Below are 24,715 nucleotides of genomic sequence, written 5' to 3'. Positions count from 1 at the left end.
ACATAATATGAAGAGTTGAGTAAGAGCTTGCATAACGTTATGGAAGTACCCCGCACTGTATAAGCATGTACCTACCCGCCAGTCCGCCAGGTTGTACAAACTAAGTACACTAAAGATAGATGACATGTCACTAACCTTAATTAGGCTAATAAAATGACTTGCATCCACAATCCATGGAGCATCTGACGCCAATCTTGGCAGTTAGCTCTTAACGGGATCGGGATATGCGAGCTATTATTGGTTCATTTTAGGTGTGGCGCTGATTGATCTAAGGCTGGAGCCTAGGCTTAACTTTATTTGGGGGCAATAGAAGATCAGGTGAATTCGCGCAAAGGTGGTGACTACAACTACTTGGCCGCATTCAAATTGCCAGCGCAATCCACGTTTGTTTGCAGGTGGAATGCCCCTCTAGGTCGCGTCTTTCTCTCATCCACTCCCATCGTTCATATTACCGCCCGGTATCAGAACTGTTGCATATTTTTATATTCACCCCTTACTTTGCAAAGTTCCAAGTTACACAATCAATTAAAGTTTTCTTCTTTTCTTTTATTTAGTTATTTAGTTTGTTAAAGGTATTCGCTACCTTTAAAAAACTTCATTGCGATAACGAAAACGAATACCTAGGCGCATATCATATCGCATTATACACTCCTATTTAGGTATCCAAGATATAAATCCGGTCGTACCCTCTTAAATCTTGCCTTACTTTAAAATTCGGTTTACTTTTCAGGGAGTTTCTTCCAAATAACAGGTAAGTATTTTGTTTTCTTATACTCTTACCTTATAGGTACTAACATATTTTTCTAGGGGATTGACATTCCGGCATCCCTATTACTATGTTATCTAAAGGATCCCATGTGACGACTTCAACGAAGGTAAAGACTAAGCGCAAGCGACTCTATCGCAGAACCAAGTGTTGCAAAGTCTTATCTCCAGGAATTGGATCACTTTACGATATTCTCCACGACCATGCTTCCACCGCACTTTATGTCCCGCCGCTGTGTTGGACTGAATTCCACACACAGGTGTTAGGTTGTCAATTTGTGCAACAACCTCCCCAGACTACACCAGTACCTTCATCTCCATCATCTCCATCGCGAATATCACAACATCCTAAGGTACCACAAACCGTGGTGCATATCAGCCGTGCCCTCGACATCATAATGAAGAATAATGTTTCTACCTACGAGCAGAACGAAGCAATAAAGAGCGTCTTAAATGATCTATTCCCTAGCCAATTATCTCCAACGGACCTCTCAAGTCTTACTCTTCGATGCGGGAAAGACCGATATATGAGCGGAGTTCGGTGCCAGGCCCTGTACAAAGACCGAATTTGCTCAAGCTCATTTGAGTCAACTACTACCTGCTCATCTGATATTTCGATGACAAACAAAGGGAGAGATACCAGTGTCCCCTATAACGCACCGATACTGGCCTACCTGGATCGTGACTATCTGAACCATATTAGGAGAAACTGTTTCCGGGTATCTTCCGGCCCTAATGGAGCATTCAACGGTCCTATACACCGTTTACAAAAGATCCGATCGGATAAATTAATCCCGAAGAATCTAGACGAGGATCAATACATTCTCGCCACTATGCTGGCAATGGCTCAACAGCATGTATATGGAAATATGTTCACAGGAGAGGGGTTTTCGCCGAAAGATGTCGATGTTCGCGTCTTGACAGTTTCGAAAGATGACAATTCGTTCGTCGTCTACTCAAGTGTGGTACCCACAGCATTTCTAACCATGTTCCACGAGCCCGGAAAATCGCCACGAGGAAATGCAAAAGTTACAATTAACTATCAACATGTCCCAATATGGCCTGTTTTAGGTCTCAAAGAACGTCTAGGACAGGCTCTTGGCAGAGATCTCATTGGCGAATTCGATGTAGATCGAATAGAAACCTTTGAGGATGAGCTGGCATCCAATTTAGAAGGAGGTAAAAGTGACAGCTTTGATGAAAAGTTACAAGCTGTGCTTCGGAAATTCAACAAGGAAGACGAGTCGACGTCCAATACAGCCCAGATAACACCCTCGCCTAAGCGCAAAAGAAAAATCTTCTCGGAAGTCTTTAACGGAAGCTTCTCTGAGGATTACGAATCCTCCAGCTATCCAAGTGAGTTACTGGCGAAGCGCAGGCGTTTAGAAGGTAGGGTTGGCGTCGTCCAATAACGCAATACCGCCCCAGGTTTTTAATGAAATCATGGGATATATGAATGGGTTACTAAGATATGGATAGTGATAAACAATGGGCTGGCTGTGGTACCATCGCCGGCCATATCATGGCTTTTAGAAGGTTCCCCGATGTCCAATGATCAAACGCCAGAGCAGTAGGAACCTTGGAGTATTTCGGGGTGTTTCGTGGTTTAGGGGGTAGAACAGAAGGATATATCCAACAGTTCCCTAAAGTGGGCAGACCAGCTGCCAGGGTTTTATTAGCCACAGCTAGCCTCGTGGCTTGTACTAGACGGTTGTTATTATGCGATGATGATTACGACGATACGAGACACTCAGACGTACCGGCTTTGCACCCAATCTAAAAGGGATGATACGCAATATTTGCGTAGCATATTAGCGCGCTGCATTTTGTAGAAGCATACAAATTATATATGCATATTGTGTTATTAGGGTTGCCTAACTACATAGAATCATAGCTTCGAAGAAATCTTACGATTTTACCAGCCTCGCGGTTGGGACCTCCACAAACCTATAATTTGACAACCGGTGATTTATTACTCACAATATGATGGAAACCTCATGGGCTTATCATGAATGTAGTGTGATGTACTACTCTATTCCTTCTGACTTCACTATTTAGAGAATTGTCTGATATTATTACCCAGAAATCTCAAACATACAGCCCATAGTCACTAAATCTGTACTACAACTATCTAGTCAGGCCCTATATGTCCAGGTACAATAGCGATTCTTGGCTCAATTCACTCGTTGAACTGACTTTGAAGGCCAGTGACTTGCGTAGGGGATGTATCATAGTCTACTGTCATAATGATTCAAATCACGATTTGTATGTCTTGTAGGTAACCTAGATGATAGCAGCAGTCCGCTAGGTACCTAATTTAATCCACCGGGCATTCTTTGCCTATCCTCTCTTTCTTTAAAATGCAACATCAATCCTCCATTAATAGGAACCCAACCAAATATTCAACTGCACCTTCTCGCGTATCTTATTGGTACGGCAACAAATTTTATCAGACTCCAGCATCATCTTAATTATAACCGATTATCAGCCACTTAATATTACGCCATCAACATGAGAGATTGCCCAAAACCTATCCCCCTTCGGTTGTACTCGGCCGAAGAGGTCCGCTCTCATCATGGAGATCCGGAGCCAAAAGCTCCTACAGATTCTCATATACTTAGAGGTGTTGCCGCCATTTTAGGGGGCATCACCGGGCAAGGGAAGCAAGCTGCACAATCATCCGCTGGAGCCGAATGCAAACCTCAAGGCTTAGTATCCGACTGCAAACACCAAGGCTTAACATTCGACAGCCTACCATTCGATATGAAAGTTTCTATCTTCGAAATGGCCGGCTCGTTGCCAAGTTGGGTCTACTTCAGATACAAAAAGGGGAAACTTGTTGAGCTTTGGGGTGGTAATCAGGAAGTCTATGTCAACGAAGAGTGGCACGAATCTCGCCAGCTACAAAGGGGACTAAGCACCCTCAACTTCTTGATTGACAAACCAGTTAGTGTAGAGACACTCGCCGAAGGTGTTCTCCGCCTTTTTTCAAAGGATGAGCCCAGTGTTAGAAATCCACAAGAACGACATAGGGGCGGCTCACGCTTTTCTGCTGGAAACAACGACCAAGTCAACCCTATACCTACGAGAAGAGAGATAGACTGGTTCTTCTTCGACAACTGTGTGAATATGGCGCCCCATGGTAGAAATTGGTCTATGCCTCATTATATCCACGGTATCCGAGTCTGTGTCTTTGGGCTCGACAATATTTTCGATGGCACAATTCATCATGAATCCCGAAATCCACCACCTGATTTTATATGGCCCCAATGTTCACACATCGAGGAACTTATAATCCTAGTCGGTAGATTTCGGAAAGAGGTTCTACCGTCGAAAATGAAGGTAATTAAAGCTGTCCAAGCTAACCTAGTGACCTTTAAGGATGTGCAATACGTATATAAAGATGAGGTGTCCGAGCATGAAGATACACGACCCGAAAAATACCTTCTCAAATCTGAGAAGCACATGATTGCAAATATTAACCGTCGTTGGTCATTAGCCTTCCACGATAAGCATCAAAATAGGCAGAAGTGGTTGGACGATAAAGATGGCTTGCAATGGCTTGCCTACCCAGTACACGACGACAAGAATGAAATTTCTATTTGGTTGACAACCCCTAAAGGACAAGACTGGCTTGGACATAATTGGCATGACACTTATCATTCAGGATTCCGGTTCCTCGCATCGCAATCCGGTTGGTGGTGGTTGGCGTCTAAGTTTGGCTTCCCATGGCTAGAAACTAGACAAGGACTAGGCTGGCTTGATACTAAGATAGGCCGGGAATTTCTTAAAAGTCGACAAGCCCTACTTTGGGTAAACACTGGTACCTACAACCCGTCGAGCCTTACACCTCTTGGAACACAAGTCCGGAAAGCCTGGTTCAATACGGCTGCGGGAACGAAATGGAAATTCTATAATTGCCCTAACGGAAACCCGCCAGCGCCCCCACAGCCACCTCAAAGGGACGCAAACCCACCTCCGGATGTGAAATTTCCCACTTACTTCAAAAATCCACACTTTGAAGGATGGCGTTTTGTTATCTGTGCGGAGGAAATTGCTGAGAGGAACGCAGCCATCAAAAATAAAGCCAGGAAATAAGATTAGTTGAAGGCCACAATACTTAGGGTACCTTAGGCACCTAAGCTTAACTAAATGAAGTATTGAGAAAGGAGAGAGGGGTGGTCAAACTTCCATAAGGAATACAGGCATAACTTTGTTACACATTTCGGATAGGGGGGTTGGCTTTTTACGAGACATGATCTTAGTATTGAACGAGACTCACAAGAGAAATATTTTAACTAATTCTCTAAGAAATAATACGTATATTCTTAAGAGCACGTGGTTAAAATAAAATACGTATCAGTTTATCTTGCCCAGTAGACCTCAATGTGATATCCTCGTATACAGCATCAGCCATCAAAATAAAGACGCACTTGACTGGTAAGAAACTGACAGTACAGTGATATGTGGCGATATATCTCGTATAAGATACAAGAAGCCTTCCCATAAAGCATATAAGGACATAAGGTTATTCACACCCCAATATATGGCGGGTTGTATGCAGCTAAAAGCGCAACATGAAGCCCAAAAGAGGAATATCGAAGGCTCCGTGTGACCAATCAGGCTGACGCCCGCACTGTCGCTTAACGTAGTATGACGCCTCAGGACCTCGTATTCCATTAACTCCATTAGAAGCGAAGACGGTGAAAGCTGCACTGGTGATAGGAAACGTGGTGGCTATATTGAGCCGAAAAGGAGAGGCTTTAGTACAAAAGCTAGGTTATCTACCACCATGTCTCCCACCTTTGGAATAATATCTTTAAGACAGAAAAATATCATAGGCAACGCTTAATACGCTGATAAAAATGTCTCTCTCGCTTATTCTCTTTGCATCGGCGTTTGGCTTAGCCTTGGCGCAAAACAACTATCCAAACCAATCTGCACCTTTCAACCTCGTCCTGTCAAGCGATAACAGCACCCTGAATGGCCTTAAGCTCACCGCTTGTCACTCTGGAGCTGCCGTCGAGTCATTCTGTCTCGACGTTACCGTTGCAGAACCCCAGTTCCAGACGTTCTTCTTCAATGGCTCAGCTGAAGCGCCTCAGGACCCTAACTACCTGCCTTCCGGCCTGATAACATGGACTTTCACCGGTGGTCAGCCGACTTTTACTGAGAGCACGGCAATGACACTCATGTATAACCCTGCTTCCAACCTCGCATTTCCGCTCATCTGGCCCAGCAGTGACACTGCTCAGCCTGTTTCGTTCACCGAAGATGAGCTTCTGGCCGTGGCGGCCAACATCGATGATGCGATCTCGCCGCCCCAACCGTTTGAGAACTATATCACCTATTTGACCGATCGCTGGGCTGTGTGCACGACGTATTGGCAGGGGTACGGATATGTTGCACTTCAGTATATACTGGGGAAGGAAGAGCCGCAGAATCCCAGCTGTCAACGGGTGACGGTGAAGAGAGTCTTTTTGGAGTCGTGAGAGACATAAGGATGCTGGCGAGTTGAATCATACCTGCAATGGGCTCTATAATACACAAATCATATTGTCCCCATGTACCCTTTTTAAACACATAATTTTATCATTTAATTATTATTTTACCATGTCAATGGACTATCGTAAGTCGTGAGTTATGAATGACCTTTGAATTATCACATGAATATCGAAATAGAGGATAAACTATGGAATTTTGATATATCCATAGGGCGTGTCCTTTAAATGATAGGAACATTAGAATAAACTCTAATTAAATACCATGCCATACGCCTAACCCCTATCCATCGCGCCATTGAAATTGTGTATCAAATCAATTTCCTAACCGAGCCCCCGTAGCAATACCAATGCCATCCTAACCCTTACCGCCCAATGTTTCGACATGAAGATTCATTCAGTGTTTCAAGGTTTCTGGCAACTCTTGTTCTGTCTAAAGCAGCCCTTGCTCATGCCTAGAGAGTCCGGAGCATCACTCAAGCCCTGGAATACATCGTCCAAGTTGAAGCTGAAGTCAGAAACACCGCACGCCTCTCCAATATAATCACTGAAGAATGAGATAGCATCAAGTCCATTCTCCACGAATGTCTTAGCACCTTCGACGGCTTTCTGGACCGCGGTCACAGATGCGCCTCCAGGTACCGCGTCGAGGCCTTCCTCGACGAGGGTCGTCACGGCCGATAGCACTACGGCGCATATCACGTTGTCCAGCTTCGAAAGTCCCTGAATAACCACATCCAGGAATGCAACGGCTCCTGAGAGGTCGCAAATACACTCGCCCGGCGTAAATTCGTTCCCGTCGTCGTCCTTGTCTATCGTGCTGGGATCTAACTTGTCTGTAGGTACATCTGGACCTTTGCACTGCAGTTAAACCCTATATGTTAGTCTCATTTTGATATTGCTATGATTAGAGCAAGGGAGATCACATACACCAACGGCGTTTGGGTCTGATCCCGGATTTTGCGCGGGACAAAAGATTTTACACGGGGCAAGCTCTTTCTCTGTGTTTCCAGCTCCGAGGTATGAGAGACAGATGCCTATCCTCCCAAAGTTGGCAATGGTGTCGGCATCTGAGCGAGGAAGAACCGCAGCAGAAGTTAAGCCTAACAGCCTAACCAAAGTTGTGGTATATAGGCACGCAGATAGTAAAGTAATCTTCATCGTGAGGAAATATTAAACGTTAAGAACTAGAAAGATAATATAAGAAATAACTATTCAAGGTTGATGAAGGTTGAAGTATATCTTTTCTTTCTGAGATGGATATGTCTTCGGTTTGTAGTTCTGCTTTTCTTGACAGTGGTTTCGAGTTCGTGGGTATGATGGCTTTAATAGACTACACAGTCAGTCGAAGGTAACTGCTTGACAGGCTCCCTTATTTTAGCAAAAGAGAAATATTAAATATATACCTTACTTATATGATGGTCATTAAAATAATCTAAAAACAAATCAGTTATACGTCAACGCCTCCTAAGTCGAGGACTTAACCATAGCTCGTGTGAATAACTAGCACGCATGCACTCATCTATTTTCAATCATTACACCACGTGCCTGCGCCTCACCAGCTGGGCCATCTGGTTATGGCCAACAGCAAAAGGGTGCATCGGAGAGGTGTGTACCCAAGGGGAGTTCTACCGGATGGATTCTATCCGTACCTGTTATCTAATATAAAAACTGGAAGACGACTCTTAATAAGAACGCCAAGAACCACCTACAGACACGAGGATTGGCGGTCATACATGATAAGGCTCTTCCTGCCCTATGGGTTGGGTATGTTAATGAGATATGGACCAGCAGCGATAGAACTAACACGTCGGCCGTTGTTTCGAAACAAACCCAGCTGATAGCCGTTAAGCCTTACTTGATGTCGGGCGCTTATAGATCGGATGTCGCATCTCCCGCGAACGGGATATCCTGAAATAGAAACTGGGGGAATACCGCACCGCCTGATTCGCCAGTCAGCCGCATAGCCCCCGAAAACGGTAACCCATATATTTGTCCCTCACTGTAGCTCTTTATTTATATTCACTGCCCTCCGGAATTTGACCATTCCGTCCCGTAAAACTATCAGACAAACATTCATCTATTCTTTTATATCCAAGGCGAGCCACGCATGCTTTGCATGTGACAAATCACATATGTTCGTACCAGTGCGGCCTCCAATCGTTATTGAATAAGAAGGTTTGTAGTGTTTGATTAGTGGAACACGGTATAGGAGTGGATATTTCCCACAAGACGAAGGAGAATAGTTATGGTATATCTTGGCGGAACGCTATTTGCTGGAGATCTCATCTGCTTCTATGATTGCAGTGTTTAGACGGTAATGGAGCTTGCCTATTTGATATCACCATGCATCATAGACTTAATATTCTTTTCGCATACAGATTGTGGTAACTAGACGACTAGGGTTGAACAAGGGAAAGGGGGTTCAGTGGGACTATTATCATAAACCTCGACTCTTACCCCTTATTGCCTGCTTCGCAGTGAATGGTTATATTTCATAGAACTTCTATAAGTTCTCAGGCCCCATTCGCGAAACTTGCGCCTCCAACCTCCTTATCAAACTCAACGCAAGCTGACAGTCCGCACAGCTCGAACACATCCCTCACACCTCCATCGATCTTCCCATCTTCCTTATACCTATTCTTTATCTCACCCGTGCTCTTCAGTTCCTGGCAGAACTCGCGCATGGCGATGTACACACTTGTCATACCGGCTATAGGCCAAAGGACAATCTTGTATCCCAACTCCTTCGCCTCCTGCGCGTTAACCAAAGGTGTGACGCCACCGCTGACCATGTTTAGAAGACACGGAGTAGGCGCCATATCCTTAACTACTTGTGCCATTTGCTCTTTCGTCTGCATCCCCTCTAGGAACGCCACATCGGCACCTGCTTCCACAGCAGCTTTTAATCTGCTAACCGCCTCCTCGTAACCCCGCGACTGCAGCGCGTCAGTGCGCGCAATAATAACGATATCCGAGCCCATGCGTGAGCGTGCAGCGGCAGCGGCCCGGATGCGAGCTACGAATGTAGGCGTATCGACGAGCTCCTTCCCGCCGAGATGCCCGCAGCGCTTAGTCGTGACTTGGTCCTCGATATGGAATGCTGCTACTCCCTGGAGAATGTACTTCTCGGCAGTACGGGCGACCATCAGGGGTCCGCCAAACCCGGTATCGGCATCTGCGATCACCGGAACGGCACGGTCGAGGCCGGCGATCATTCCGGCATTCGTCGCCATATCGTCGACGGTTGTAAGACCGAGGTCCGGCTGCCCGAGGCGAGATGCAGCTGTTCCTGCGCCCGTCTGACCCGAAGTCAGTCCAAAGATATTCGGGAAAGAAACCCACTGGCTTGCGGCTTGGGGAGGCGAGGTCCTACCATATACAATGCGTCAAAGCCTACGTTCAGCGCCACGCGTGCCGTAAGTCCGTCATGTACGCCCGGACATATAACGGTCTTTTCTGGATCAGCTAGCATCTGCCGAAGCCTCGTTGCAGACTTAGTCTGGGCCATTGGGGATAACTGATACGGAGTGGTAGTTTCGTAATCTACAGCGCGCGATTGTCTAAATTGTCATAAAGCGAAATCTTCTGTAAATGCTACCTAACTTGGATTCACCGAGTCCAAGACGCTCATTTGCATCTACATCATATTACATAGTATCTAATCTAGAAACTTTTCATCTTCGCCTCTCCGTCCTCGGAACTCCCGGTTCATCTGGAACTTAGGATCTTTGCTCTTTAAAAGTACCCGCTTTATACTTGCGCGGACTGGATCCAAGGGACTACGACTACTATTTAGAGAGCGGATTTCCCCGGAAATAACACATCTACCTTAGGTACCGTACATTAGGTAGTTAAGTACGTAACTCGGAATATTTATAAAATTTGACAGATTCTATCGCCCCTTACGTGGACTATCCCAGCCGCCATTTGCCGGCTCCGGCGAGTTGTCATAAGAGGGCATACTGCCGGATGTGACATGAGCTCTCTGCTGGGGTATAACCTATTTATAATTCATGAGAAAGATGAACCTGGTATATGTATGTTTATGTATGTTCGTGTTTGTGTTTGCGTGTACCATGACTACCTACTTTACTCATAAGTTGTTAGTTATGAGACCGTTTCGTGTAAAGACTAGGGGTGGATTCGTGTCGCACTGACGACTCGCTGTCACAGACATGCGCAGGTTTCCTTGTAAATGATCACTTCAATCATACGAGTCCTTTCATCGAATATTTATTGATATTTCTCCACAATGCTTTACAATATTATGAGTAATAAAAAGTGGTATGATGTTTAGGATGGACAAGCTGTCTCGGCAAAAATTTCAACTCTTTAGAACTAGTCGAGAATAGGTGTAATGGCTCATATGAAGCTGAAAACCCTTCGGAGCTAAGTCAACATGGAAATTAAATCAATAAAATCGTCTACGTAAGGAAAAATAAAAGCAGACTCAGCTCAATGTTTCAATTGCGGCTGAAATGGAGAAAAATGAATGCATGAACGGGGAGTCGAACCCCGAGCTCAACCTCACAACTGGAAGATGGAAGGGTTGAATGTTACCGCTACACCATTCATGCTTGAATTGTTGAAATATTTGCCTACTATTTTAGTATATAGCTCCGGCTTTGTGTGCGACATCGGCTAATCGATTAAAGCAAGGTTGAATCCATATTAGGGTGTCCCATATTTAGACCAATCAGAACTGACACTTCGGGTGATAGTTTCTTGTACATGTCACTTACCTAATGATTCACACTATTGTCCCTTAAGAGAATATGGCATCAGCAGCTCCAAATAAAGAAATAAAGAAATGGAGAGAGTAAGCTGAATGATTCCTCAACTCACTCTTGAGCTGCTAAGATACCCGCCACCAACCCTATACAGGTGCTCTTACGGGTACTAAGCCCGGGTATGTAAATATACCTAGGTAGTTATCTGAGAAGCCATATGAACTCGCGTTGTTCTCCTAGAGTTAAAGCCTTGGATAGAAAAGAAGTATCGAGCTTATCTACCAATCTAGAGATGAAGGTAATAGTGAAATGAAGGCTTTTGTTATGGCTTTATTTCACTGTACTAGGATTGTGAGTTCGTTGCTTGATTCGACTAAAGTCCTGGGTGTTATAATAGAATGAATAATATCTTTGACCTAGTTAGTCGGATATCCGTTTCAATTCCTGGATTATCATTAAAGCTTAGATATCTGCATGCGTGATCTGTTTCGGATTTCAGCCCCATCATTATAAGCTGAGAACTCTGCTTTATGTTCCTTTCTAAGGCATTGAATTATAGATTGCTACCTAGGAGTAAGGGTAAAGGGTATACATAACAGGGCAACGTTTGAATATTGGATAAGTTTCGTCTAGGAACTGCCAGATTATCGGAAGAGAATAATACGATTTCCTAGTCGCGATATATGTAGATCGACTCACATTTCTCAACTAAAATGATACGATTTACTTGGCCACTCCTTGGAAATTGAAAAATGTAAATAAACTGACTAGGAACTCGGAACACATAATAGTCACATGAATATATGATCAAGCGAGAAAGATGTAGGCGAAAGGCCTCGCGGTAGTTAGTGGCAGACTGTCGTCATCGCCACGGAGAATAAACAATATGCTTAGCTGCGTAGTTTCAGAAACATGTGTTTTAGCCCCGAGCACGTGGCACTTGTCTAGCCTGGTTACCTATTGTTCTGTTACAGCTACTGAATACCCGCCATTACAATTGTATGTATTACACTAAAAGGCAGATAATTTCCCATATTCCCGGCGGCTCTCGTGGAGGCAAAGAACCGGACGGGGTTCTTAGATCTCTAGCCGCTGGAGTACAAGTACATTTGTCTACATAGGTAAAGGATCTGCGTATTATTAACTGAAGCACAATGGATGTGGCTGATCGTTCTTGGCTATAAAAACACTAACAAGCCTTTAGCGGGGGTTGGCAAAGAAGCTACGAAAGAGGTCGGAAATTCCCACGGTGGTAAACCATGTAGGGGCCAAATCTTTCAAAATAATGGATGGAGCTCGCGTGTCCGTCTCCGCTAGAGATGAGATTAAACATCACTTGATGAGGGGTTATTGCCTACTAGTTTGGGGTACGGCTTGCGTGATGATCAACGGCGGGATAGGAGTGCACTTGTGATGGCCTTCTCAATAAGGTTGCTTGGCGTTGGATCACAGATCACCTTAACCTCAATCGAGTCGGTCCTTGTTCGACGTCTTCTTCTGCGTTTCACATTTAGGCTCTTGGCTTTTGGGCACACCGGTGGCTAGTGAGACGACGCCGCAACGGCGTTGCCCGTCTAGCTTCTGAGCTTGGCAAAAAGCACATAAATAGCCCACTGCCAAGTGTCGGTTAGTAGGGTTGACGGTTTTCGTCTCTAAAATAGTCATTCTGCTCCTCCTGAAATATTCGTTCCTCTTGGGCTATTGTAGGATGACTTGGCAGTCTTACATGGAAAATGTTTTCAGAGACACTAATAAGAAGTTGCGAAACGGTGACAGAGGTTCCGACTTAGGGAGAACCGGCTGCAGGGAGCCTTCGGATCACTTAACTGGTAGGTCGAATTTGTTACGCCTGGTCGGTTGGCGGGATACAGGCTGCCGGGCTCTTTTTACCGAATCTGAATGCGATCATCGTTGAGATCTTCAATATCCCCGTCGACCATCTTCAGATTTTGGCCTGTTAACGATAGTGTTGATCCGGAGCATAGTCTCTTGGTCCGGTTCTTCTCGGTTCTTTCAAGGGCTCTACCGTCCTACTAACATAACTGGAAGGTCAAGTATGTAGTACAATCCCTCACGTTGGTAGAACGGCAAGCCAAGCCTTAGGTCGGGTCCAAGCCGTGCAGTCGTACATTGGGAGCCGAGTAACCGTGGAAGCTTACATCAATTACATCCGTCTAACCTAGTGTACTTTGGCAATATTACACTTGTCTACTGTTAGAAGCTTAATCGTAAAACCAGACGAAAGCTGTATATTATATGGATTAATGATCGAGGCTAGTCGAATAATAAAAACGTCCTCGTTACCCAAGTCCGAATGTTTATGCCTACTATAATCGATCAATATACTATCATTACCTATACTTTATTTTACTTCTCCACTCAGCTTTGCAAGAATCCATGGTCATATTTGAGTATACATTAGACATATCACAGCGGCTCTCTGCGTGAAAAAAAAGTGTAAGGTTTATCAACAACAGCCAATCATGTTGGCATATCGGCAATTAAGCCATTGATTAGGCATATTGTGACGGGTTTAGGCGTGTAAATTCCCACCACAGAGAATATATCAGCTGCAGATGCCAAGTCTTTTTAATTACCAGCAGTATGTGCCATGCAAGAGCGGTAAGTTCCAAATTGCCGTTGCTTCCAGATAGTGAGTTTGTTCATACTGCCGGGTTGAAGCGATATGTAATAGAAATATAAGCTTCTTTTTGATAAAACCGTGATATTGAGCAAAGCCGCGGCGCTTCTAGAAGCTCTAGACAGTGAAGAACAATTTTGCGACAATGCGACCTATATAAAAAATATCTTGTTGCGCGTTCGCTACACCCTCATCATTATCATTGTAGCATTTACGGGCGTCGAGGTTCAAGTTCCCCCCCGATGTGGAATCGTGGATAGGTAGACTAACGGAATCGACCCCTGATCTGCAGCTACATTATGAATGCCGAGAAGATAACGGCTTGGGCTTTTAGAATAGTTGTTTTCTTTTAATTTTCCATTTTGCATCGGGGTATGCGAACAAGTATTTATCGCGTTGCAGTGGCATTGCATTCCCTGTAGCCTCGGAGATAGTATAAACTTGATTAATTACCACTCTTATCCTGGCATTTGCTATGTAATAACACTGAAAAAACGAATTCTCGTTAGAAAGACAAGTGATGGAGACGCTAGGTCTTGGTTTGAGACAAATACTACTGGCAGCAAATATGAAAAGTGAGAAATGCTTAAGCGGTTGGCAAGATTGACGTAATTGCTGCAATCTCACCGAACTGGATGATGACTGGCGAGACATTCGAAACGATAGACCCACAGCTTACGAATACTGGCCTGTGCTACCCCTGGTTTTTGTGGTTAGGGCGGGCTGGGAGCTGGGAACATCGAGACAAACGACGTAGTGATCTTCATTAGTACATGACCGAGCGGAAAACCCTTTCAAGGAGCGGAAAGCCCTTTCAAGGATTTCCCGACTTGGCTAGCCGGGATCTGAATTTGAATAACTACCTACCTAACCTAAGATAACAGGTAACTGCCTTACATAGTACAAGTACGAAATAGATAAGATGAGTTACGTTAAAGTCTGAATTAGAATCTAGAAGATAAAGTTTATGAAGCAAGGGAAGAAGCTTTTCCTATTCTCGTGTCTAGACCTCCCAACTAAAGTAATTCGTCTGATATCCAAATGAAAAGTAACTAAAATAAGGTACGCGTAACCTTTCTACTTTAATAGTTCTAGACTGTCAAAGTTAACCTTACTGCGTTTGACAGGGCTAAAAGTATGGTGGTTGATGGGACGGGACGCAAAGGTACATTTTAGTCATTCACTTACATGACAGGTTACCGAGTTTATGCTACTAATATGGAAAAATGAAGGCCTGCAACTCACACATGCTGGCCACAGCAACTGGCCATATTGACGTATTGATTTCCTTACATCGGTTCTTCATATAATGCAGTTTAGTGATTCGTCAGCTCATCTTCTAAATACAGCAATATACAGATGTAATGTACATTAGAAGTAGTTTACGAGTTTGCTTTTGCTTTTCGTATTGGAATTTAAGAGGCTTGACGGGCTTGACGGGTAAGCGCATGGCGAAAAGATCGTCACTAGCACTGCCAGCCACGTCCACATTTCGTATATACTATCATAGGCAATCCCACCAAGGAAAGGGGACGATGACGATATTCTCTCAAATCAGGCTGAGTAAACCCACCACTACTACTTTTGACTGAGAAATTCTTCAGTTTTAAATGCAACACTGTTATTAATGATTAGCAGTAAAGTTAAGGTGTTATCCGTTGATACATATGATACCCATGTACGAAGTAGCAGCAACCATGTACATATTTACGTATGATCAGTGGTCAACTGGAATTTTAACCCATCCTAGTATAAGTGTATGGATTATCACAAGCCACTATTCAGCCGGCGTCACTTAAAACATGTTGCGGTACATATGTAGTAAACAATAAACGCCCCATAATGACCCATACAGAGTCTTACATACAAAATCTTGAAAATATGTAGGTAGTTTGTAGTGTAAATAGGTAAGTAAACAATAAGTTCAACTTGGGAGGATCTACAAGCCGACCGAAGCATGCTGTAAGTCAGTGGCCTATCAAACGAAAATACTGTCGACTATGCTTCTATGTCAATGTGCGGTGTTGCCGCGCTAGGTAATATACACCCTATCAAGGGTCAGGGCAGTTTATCTCATTGATGTATGGTATACACGGGCCAGATAGAGGAAATGCTCTCTAGCCAAACAAACATCAGATATACATCTTCGATCTGCCTTTGTTCTACAACGCCATGCGATATGTATAATATAATATGTACAAGACAATATTAGACAATACTACATATGCCCGAACCTCTTCCTTAAGCCGCTAATCAATCAAGTAGCTCATTGGAACGCAGGAACGCATAATCCAATTGACTTTTTTATTATTATTCTTGAAAGTTCAACTACATATTCGATTGGCTCATTTACACGACCCGCTCTTTTCCAGGGTTTCCTTATTTCTCCTAGGCCCTAGTTATCCTAGCTTTTTCAAGCCTGTTCTCTCCTTGCTATCGCAGTTTCCGGTTTGCCCATTTGCCCACAGGGCTACCTCCCAGGATAATATCCACAACAGGGGATGTACCGCATACCTACCTAGGTACCATACCGAATGGTACCCCTCGATCAGCGGATCTAATACAAATCCTAGCAACCCCAATTTATCATGCCCCCCCTAATCGTCCGCGCCTGTTCTATTATGGCCATTTAGCAATTACGTACCTGGTACATACGCAGCTGCATACGCTACATACCCTACGCTGCTGCGTCCTCTAGCTTCCGCTTGTAGTACGGAGGTGGTTCCCCCTGTCAAGCTTGTTTCTCTTCTTACCTCTCTACCTTACATACTTTGCCTTGATTGATCCCTCCTTTTTTCCTTTTCTACTGACGAATTCCTCCCTCCTGTCTTTCGTTTTGTCCTTTCTTCTTCATATTGGAAATAACCATACCCTCTTTACTCACCTAGTTTTGAGAAGTGCCTTACACGTAAGACGGGTGTGAGCGTTTGCTTTCTTTCACACGTCTCACTTTTTCCTCGCTTTGTTGCGTGAGGTGTCATTCGTTACCACCTATCTAGGTACTTTTTTGGATTGCGAAAGCTTGAGAAATTCTCAGTAACAAGAGCTCTCGTGACATAGACTGTCAACTACCGCGCCGCATGCTAAATCGACAGACACCGAATTCTCTAATAACCGTCATAAAGTAATTCCGCAGTTGATTTACTTGCTTGGATTAGAAACGAAACTAGCGATACCGTTGAGACCAGCCCGATTTATAGTCGAGACGATCCTCCCCTGGCAAGTTGTCGTTGGGGGAAATTTACGATGGGAGCGAGAATGCCATCTCCGCATCAAAGGTTTTTCAGCATGCGGAACCCTTTCTCGCGATGCGTTCTCTTCGCTGTCGCGTTACTACTGTTACTCGGCGTTACATGGAAATCCGACCGCATAGAAGATGTTGGTTCACGAATTGTGAAAGCCGCCTCTACCCATAAAAGCGATACTTCGCAGCAACCGCTTGGCGATGGACCACAAGTAACCGACAAGGATGTTGCGCCTGTGTCGAACCATGTAATGGATTGCGGTATCAACTCAACTCATATGGGTGAGCTTAAGGCAAAATATGAACTTGGGGATACTTTCCAGTATTTCAAGCGATATGTCAAGATCAACCGCAAGCCTATTACACGAAAATCAATTACCAAGATTCCTCAGTCATTCCTTCCTGATACTTTCACCACGATTGATATGCAACACCCCAGCAACTACGGGAATGAGCAGTGTATTGAGCCTCTTGAAGTTCCGGTTCCTGAATCACCATATCCTGCGACCGGGAACCTGTCTGATTTCATGTTCGGCGTGTCTACAACGTTTAAGAGATTCAGCTCCGAAAAGACTAGCCCTGTGAATGAATGGACATACTGGTTGACCGATGGCAAGGGCCATTCTAATGGTGGCAAATTGGTCCTATTACTTCTGGACGCGACCGAAGATCAGATACTTCACGCCAAGACTATATTACATCACGCTGGAATTGATGTTGATGTCTATCACTCGGACTCATCAATGGAGATGGCCGTTCGCTATCTCACACTCATTCCGACTCTATATAATCATCCTGAGCGACCGTCCAAGAAATGGCTCGTGTCATGCGACGATGACACGTTTTTCCCTAGTGTCCACGCACTCACGAAGAAGTTTGAAGATTACGATCCTAGCGAAATGCTTTACATTGGGACTTTATCTGAGGATGTTAACAATGTTGATCGTCATGGTTCGCAAGCTTTCGGTGGCGCTGGCGTGTTCCTCTCGGTGCCATTGGCAGAGCAAATCGCCAAAGACTATGACAGTTGCAAAACTGATGAGAAGATTCATGAATCAAACTCGGGTTGGGGTCCTCAGGGTGATATTTTACTTCGCAAGTGCATCTACGAAAATACAGATGTGCGTCTGTCTATCCTCCGTGGTCTATACCAGCTTGATCTATACGGCGACCCATCTGGTTTCTACGAGTCTGGCATCAAGCCTATCTCTCTCCACCACTTTAAGGGTGGCGGGTGGCATTCGGCTCTGCCCTGGGAGTACACCAAGATTGCTCACATCTGTGGCGAGGACTGTACTCTGCAGCGATTCCGAACCAGCGATAACTTCATCATCTCAACGGGCTTCAGTGTTGCTCACTACCCTCAGGGTGTCAATTTTAACCTTGCTCAGATGGAGCGAACGTTTGCGGCGGCGCCTCAAGATAAGGGGTGGAATCTGGACTACGTTTTTGACCCACAGCGACCTAGCCTTTTGAAGACAGGCCGTAAGGTTAGTTGGGATCTCCAAGAAGCACACGTAAACGAAGATAATACCGTCACCCATGTCTACGTACGAAAGGCCAATGACTGGAGATGGGTTGATCGAAATGGTGAACCAATGTCTCACGTCGATGGCATAATCGAACTTGTCTGGGTCCCATAAAGACATCACGCAGCGCGTAGCGAACGATCTAATGATTCTTGTATGATGGGATAGGAAAAGATAGATGCTCATATTCATCTACTTGACTTGGAGAAGGCCGGATTGGAAACACCTATGAGACTTCGCTATGGATGTGGAACGAACACTCCAGGCATCGCCAATTCGCTGTTTTGCGTACATAGTCTTTTTGACTTGTTGAACACCCACCAATATTGGCCTAGCAGAATGCCTTCTTTTGAATGCTGGTTGGGCCAAGAACAGCAACCTACTATTTTGCATTGATGCAATTTGTTGGATCGCATATTACCAACATCATCATGCGTTGCTCTTGGGATCGTGTTGGCGTTAGGCAGATTTCTGCCAGGCTTTACCCACGTCCAAAATATACATTTACCCGCGCTGGTTATCGCATTCCGACTCAAAAGAAAATCCGATAATGCATAATTGTCAACAGTCAATCGCTTTACTATTACCATCATCACCATATACCTTCTTGATTGATTCCGGAAGAGGAATTAACTTAGTACATTTACATCGTACTACACTTATTGCTTGCTATTCGGAACCCAGCATTAGTGGCGACTGAACGCCGTTTTCAGCATTTACAACAGGCATTTTTATTTCTTCATCTCAGTATGCTGTCTGAGAATATCTGGGTTTTTTTGGGACTTACATTTTATTCCCCCTGTCCATTTGTATGATACAGTTGCTCACTAGGAAGCGGAGTTATGAGCATTAGATGTCCCGTGAGGAACATGGTGTAGTGTTTGTTGTTGACATGGTCAAGGCTGGCAATTTTGGGTTGATCTTTTTCTTGGGGCCAGATGATGGTGGTTATTCAATGTCGCACTGGAGGGCGTCGCTAGCTCGGAATCGAAGTGCTCGAGACGAAGCTGGTAGATGTGTCGCTTGCGACTGTACATATTTAGATAGGCCAAGAGAACATGACCTAAACATGAGTGTTTCATTATAGACGTGACATACTTGAGTGGCAATATTTAAAATAAGATTTCGTGAATATTTGGAGTATAATGAATGAGATGACCATATGCCTTGTAATATTATGTAGAATTATGAAGTAGTTTACTTAGAAGCTAAAGGTGGTTTCTGTACCTAAACCTTTGTTTCACTTATGTAAGATCTGCCCCGCACCCCACTAAAGAAACGGCTGCCCAAGGCGACCGCCGAATGTTTCTTTGCTTTAACGCGGCTGGGATGAAGTCATTTACTCAACTCGCTCTATTGACTGACTTTTACCACCTACCCAGGTAGTATATCCCGACGCAAATAACCACCATTAAACCACTTCGAATTAAAAGGTCATGGCAACAGCTGCATACATATCCTGACATTACACTGTCTTCCTTTTATGTATCCAATCTTGTCTTGTTTATGACCTAAGTACTTGTTCGTGTGATACACCGGTTCGCTATGCAAAACAACATTCTCGCGGTCCCCTTTCGTAAGGGGGCCCAGCTCTCGCTCTCGTCCGCTATTCGACAATATATATCTACCAAATATGACCAGCATCCGGACATGTTCCGCCAAGATCTAGAGGTAATCGATGCGTTGAGACGTCAGGCCGTGAATGTGCGCGAGCCGCATCCTACTGGTGTCGCGAGATTACAGGCCTACATTGGACAGCTTGTCTGGATCGGGGGAAAATTCCCTATAGATGTAAGTCTCAAAGAGACTATCATTTCCTACCAGCCATGAATGATAGTAGCTTTATACTTACAGATCCTCTCCGTATATAGATCGGTGCAGACTTCACATGGTATCCCGCTTTAGGTTACAATACCGAACGACCCATAGTACATAATAATCTAAAGTTCGAACTTGCCAACATCTTATACAACCTCGCTGCCCTATACTCCCAGCTAGCCATAGCAAGCAACCGCGCTAGTACGGACGGCCTCAAGACCGCAGCGAGCTACTTCAGCCAGTCGGCAGGCGTACTAACACACTTGAAAAATGAGGTTATACCTGAGCTACGAACTACGCCACCGGAGGATATGGATGAGCACACGTTAGACTCGTTAATACAACTGCAGCTAGCGCAGGCTCAAGAATGCTTCTGGCAAAAGGCCGTTATGGACGGCTACAAGGATGCATCAATAGCTAAGTTGGCTGCCAAGGTTTCTGATTTCTATAATGAAGCGAGCGAGGCAGCTATGCGGTCACAGGCTATCAGTAGTAGCTGGATTCATCACATGAGTGCTAAACACCATCATTTTGCCGCCGCCGCTCAATATCGTGCGGCTTGCGAATGTCTAGAGAAGCGAAAATATGGTGAGGAGGTAGCGAGATTGCGTGATGCTGTTTCCTGCGTGAACGAGGGTCTTAGGGAGAGTCGCGGCGGTTACTTGCACAAAACAGTAGCAGATGATTTAAACAACCTGAAGCGGAGAGTAGAGGAAGATCTTAAGCGAGCTGAAAAAGACAACGACGTAATTTATCTAAGTAAGTATCCTGGCCATTACTCTAATCAATTAGCACAGACAGACCGCAGTGCTAACAAGGCACCTATCTATAGACCCGGTGCCACCAAAGTCAGAGCTCAAGATCTTAGATCGAGCTACCATGGCAGCTGCACGAATACCGCCACAAGTGTCAGCACCTCTAAACTATCTCGGAGAGAAGGGCGAATTTGGTCCTCCACTCTTCACAAAGCTCGTCCCATATTCCGTTCATATTGCCGTCTCCATCTATGAAGAGCGAAGGGACCGTCTGGTAAATCAGAACATCGTAGCTGAACTTGAAACACTAAATGAAAGAATACATGAGATTCTTTCGTCACTTAATCTTCCAGGCTCACTCCAGGCCTTCGAAAAACCGCTCGGCTTGCCTGGGACCTTGGTTCAGCATGCCGAGGAAATCCGACAGGCAGATGCTTTGCATCGCTTGCAAAGAAGTTTCGCTGATATCGACAAGCTACGCGCTGCTGACTTGGCAGTGTTCGAAGAAGGCAAAAGTCTGTTGCAAGCAGAAGAGGAAGAAGATGCTCAGCTGCGTAGAAAATATGGCACGGAACGTTGGTCGCGACCTGAGAGCCGTTCTGAGCCGAATCAAGGTGTAAAGCTTTGGAAACAAGTAACAGATGCAGAGGGCTGGTTTGCGAACAGTGAAAGCAGCGATAAGGTTGTACGCGACAAATTCTATAGCATAGAACCTATGTTGGCCGTTCTTACAGGACCAGATCGTGGCCTACTAGACTTTGTACCCTCATCGCGGCGCACTGAAGTTCCAGAATCACTCAAGCCTGCCATTGGTCGTCTGCGTACAGCTTATAATAATATAGCACGTCTTGAGGGCCGTCGTCGCCGGAAAGCTGAAGCTCTTCGCGAAAAGGCCCGTGGCGATGATATTAAGTCTGACATCTTAACCGAAACGGCAAGAATAGAACGCGCCCAAACGGTGGCGACTGCTATAGTTCCCGCACACTTTGAAGAGTTCTTTGAAAAACGGCTGGACTTGCTTTATGAACCAGACCTTGAACTTGTGCAAGCTGAGGCGACTGAACAGGAGAGGCTTGTTTCAGAGCTAATACGAGTAAACCGTGACTTTGAGAGCCAAAAGAAGACGGTGGGGGACAAAGGAAACAAGGAAAGGGAGCAAGCTCTTCAAAAACTCGAAAATGCCTATTACAAATACAAGGAATTGATCAGCAACGCGGAAGCGGGACGCAAATTCTACAACGATCTCAGCCGCATAGTAGGTGGCTTCCGAGACGGAGCGCGGAACTTTGTAGCCGAAAGAAGACACGAGGCACGCATGCTTGAGGACGAGCTAAGTATGCCGCCGCTAAACAACTTGAGTCTCGGAGGACAACAAGATCGTGTACAACAACCTGTGCAACCAACCAGCTCTTCAAGTGGTTGGAATGGTGGCACAGGTTATCAAGATCAGCTGCAGCAATCGCAGCAGACCTCATTCTTGCCACCACCTGCTCCATCCAGACAACATATTCAAAGTCCTGCCGAAGCGCACATTCAGTCATGGGTGCCGGCTGGTGAGACAGTGGCGCCGCAACCTCAACCGCCGAGGGCAAATCCCATGCAGAGTGTATGGAGCCCAGGGACAGGCATTAAGTTTGCCAGCACGCCACCTCCTACTGGCGCCGCTGTGGGTGGCGGGGGGAACATAGGAAGTAACACTCAGCAGGAGAAACGGCCGCCTGTTGCTGGAACTTGGGATCGCAATAGCGCGATAAGGTTCGGTTAGGAAGCGAATACATCGCGTCCTCGTAGGACGTCACCAGGCCACTACATGTTGTCCTAATGCCGGTTAGCTATCATAACACTTCGGGTTCGTCACTCGATCATATCCCGGTACGCACCGTTACAAGAAATGCTACATGATTTTTAAATAGAAACACTGCATAAAACTAATTAAAAGAGCGAAATTATACCCTTCATTCACAATTTCATGGTTTCGATAGACTATGGGCTGCGGAGTTTAGACGATGGTCGACTCTTAAAATTATGTGGTCGGACTGTGCGTAGAGTTATTAACTATTAGTAAGACTGTCTCTTTAATAAGGTCGCGAATACCATAGCTGAATTTCTCCTAGTGTAGTATGTATTCACGATAGTATCTAATTTAGCTTTACAGGTGACTTAACCATAAAACGATCCGCGTACAAGAGGATAACACTAAGTCATTGTCTCATTAAGTCTATTTTCATTATTGGTAGTATACAAATATCATACAAGTCGCCGCTTTGTCATTCCTCGCGTAGTGGTGCGATTATGCTAGTATTAGCTGGGATGGATACGAGAGCCCCTATTTGATGTTCAGGGTAGGTGGTCGAGCCCCGTGTTTGCTACCGTAAGATAATCCTACACGCCGTCACTGTTAACATACTCATAACCCTAAGTTTAGATAAAAAGTGAAAATAGAATAGGAGAACTTACTACTACACAAGTCGGGAACCACGTCGTCATAATACGTATCATAGTCGACATGTTACCAACATGCAGCCTGCCCGAGGCGCCGCGCAGCAACTTGCCGACGAGCTCGCGCGAGAAATCTTCCCTCGTGCCGAGCCGCTCTCCGACATCCTGCCCCGTTGCCCGGGCTGCGATTTCCTTCTCGGCGCCCTTGTACAGCGAGTTTGGAGGCAACTTGTGCTCGGGCGCGTTAGCGAAGATGTTGGTGTGTACGGCGCCGACGATGATGGTGGCTACTTTGACGCCGAAGGGCTTGAGTTCTAGACGCATGCCCTCGCTGATGCTGATTAGGGAGGACTTGGTGCCTGCGTAGAAACCTGGGGGCAGTGTGCTCGATGGTTAGTGATGGTGGGTCTTATCGAAATCGCCGCCCTGAATAAGGGGCAAGATAAAGGGGGGAGGGTGATATTAACTCACTCATGTATGGCGGGTACATGAGCCCGGTAATAGAAGTCATGTTAACGATCGTGCCCTTCGCGGCAATGAGTAGAGGCGCAAAGGCCTGGACAGCAGCAGCAGCGCCGAAGACGTTGACATCGTACATGGCCTTGGCCTGCGCCATGTCGAAGTCGAGGAGCGGCATGATGATCTGCTGACCTGCGTTGTTGACGAGGAAGTCGAGCTTGCCGCTTGTCTCCGCGGACACGGCGGCTGCGGCTGCTGCAAGCGACTCGCTCGATGTGACATCTAGCGGTAGTAATGTGACGTGAGGTAAGGAGCCTAGAGAGCTCATCTTGGACACGGAACGTGCCGTCGCGAAGACGTGCAGGCCTCGCGCTTGGAACTCCTTGACGAGAGCGTGGCCGATGCCGCCTTCGCTGCAGCCTGTTATGAGGGCGGTCTTGCGCTGTTGGGATACCATGGTTGCTTTTTGTAACTTTTGGTTCGAAGAATTGATATAATAATAGAAGAACTAGTGGTTAAATTGCTAGGGAAGGTTTTACGGAGACTACAATGTCACTTATATAGAAAACAGAAAGACTACCTCCTATATATAGTAAGAATAGACAACCAAGGCGAAATGCCGAACCGCCACCTATAGCGGAGACATACCGATTCTTCAATTATCCCACCATCCGGCGCAGATAGTTAATTATGTTGAGGTTATACCGGAGTTGGCGGCACAGCTCGGAGACTTCCTCTTGTCGGGCGGATTGAACTTACCGTATCATCTCGGGTTGGCTCCCCGAATTAACCAACTGCATATTCCGTTTCGAGTATTTTCATAATGGACAC

The 24,715-nt window shown here is 45.4% G+C and overlaps 7 protein-coding genes across 7 annotated transcripts; 4 read left to right on the top strand and 3 right to left on the bottom strand.

Moving 5' to 3' along the window:
• Nucleotides 1–1,598: 1,598 nt before the first annotated feature.
• GL218_00335 (uncharacterized protein) lies at nt 1,599–2,177 on the top strand (the record flags this gene model as incomplete). Its single annotated transcript, XM_033576749.1, has 1 exon — nt 1,599–2,177. One exon carries the CDS (start codon nt 1,599–1,601, stop codon nt 2,175–2,177), a length of 579 nt encoding a protein of 192 aa, XP_033441402.1.
• Nucleotides 2,178–5,630: 3,453 nt separating this feature from the next.
• On the top strand, nt 5,631–6,257 carry GL218_00334 (uncharacterized protein; the record flags this gene model as incomplete). Its single annotated transcript, XM_033576748.1, has 1 exon — nt 5,631–6,257. The coding sequence occupies one exon, from the start codon at nt 5,631–5,633 to the stop codon at nt 6,255–6,257; it is 627 nt and encodes a 208-aa protein (XP_033441401.1).
• Nucleotides 6,258–6,671: 414 nt separating this feature from the next.
• GL218_00333 (uncharacterized protein) lies at nt 6,672–7,427 on the bottom strand (the record flags this gene model as incomplete). The annotated part of the gene is made up of 2 exons (XM_033576747.1): nt 6,672–7,127; nt 7,197–7,427. 2 exons carry the CDS (start codon nt 7,425–7,427, stop codon nt 6,672–6,674), a joined length of 687 nt encoding a protein of 228 aa, XP_033441476.1.
• A 1,355-nt stretch (nt 7,428–8,782) lies between these two features.
• GL218_00332 (Carboxyvinyl-carboxyphosphonate phosphorylmutase) lies at nt 8,783–9,777 on the bottom strand (the record flags this gene model as incomplete). Its single annotated transcript, XM_033576746.1, has 2 exons — nt 8,783–9,568; nt 9,643–9,777. 2 exons carry the CDS (start codon nt 9,775–9,777, stop codon nt 8,783–8,785), a joined length of 921 nt encoding a protein of 306 aa, XP_033441475.1.
• A 7,109-nt stretch (nt 9,778–16,886) lies between these two features.
• GL218_00331 (uncharacterized protein) lies at nt 16,887–18,527 on the top strand (the record flags this gene model as incomplete). The annotated part of the gene is made up of 1 exon (XM_033576745.1): nt 16,887–18,527. The coding sequence occupies one exon, from the start codon at nt 16,887–16,889 to the stop codon at nt 18,525–18,527; it is 1,641 nt and encodes a 546-aa protein (XP_033441398.1).
• Nucleotides 18,528–19,958: 1,431 nt separating this feature from the next.
• GL218_00330 (pH-response regulator protein palA/RIM20) lies at nt 19,959–22,751 on the top strand (the record flags this gene model as incomplete). Its single annotated transcript, XM_033576744.1, has 3 exons — nt 19,959–20,204; nt 20,285–20,990; nt 21,064–22,751. The coding sequence occupies 3 exons, from the start codon at nt 19,959–19,961 to the stop codon at nt 22,749–22,751; spliced, it is 2,640 nt and encodes an 879-aa protein (XP_033441477.1).
• Nucleotides 22,752–23,323: 572 nt separating this feature from the next.
• Nucleotides 23,324–24,341, bottom strand: GL218_00329 (NADPH-dependent 1-acyldihydroxyacetone phosphate reductase; the record flags this gene model as incomplete). Its single annotated transcript, XM_033576743.1, has 3 exons — nt 23,324–23,368; nt 23,444–23,796; nt 23,897–24,341. 3 exons carry the CDS (start codon nt 24,339–24,341, stop codon nt 23,324–23,326), a joined length of 843 nt encoding a protein of 280 aa, XP_033441893.1.
• Between the last annotated feature and the right edge of the window lie 374 nt (nt 24,342–24,715).

Source organism: Daldinia childiae (assembly GCF_008694065.1).
Source record: "Daldinia childiae strain JS-1345 chromosome Unknown Scaffold1, whole genome shotgun sequence".
NCBI classification, from domain to species: Eukaryota; Fungi; Ascomycota; class Sordariomycetes; order Xylariales; family Hypoxylaceae; genus Daldinia; species Daldinia childiae.
The sequence above is the reverse complement of the archived record's forward strand: the minus strand, read 5'-3'. Positions and strand labels throughout refer to the sequence as shown.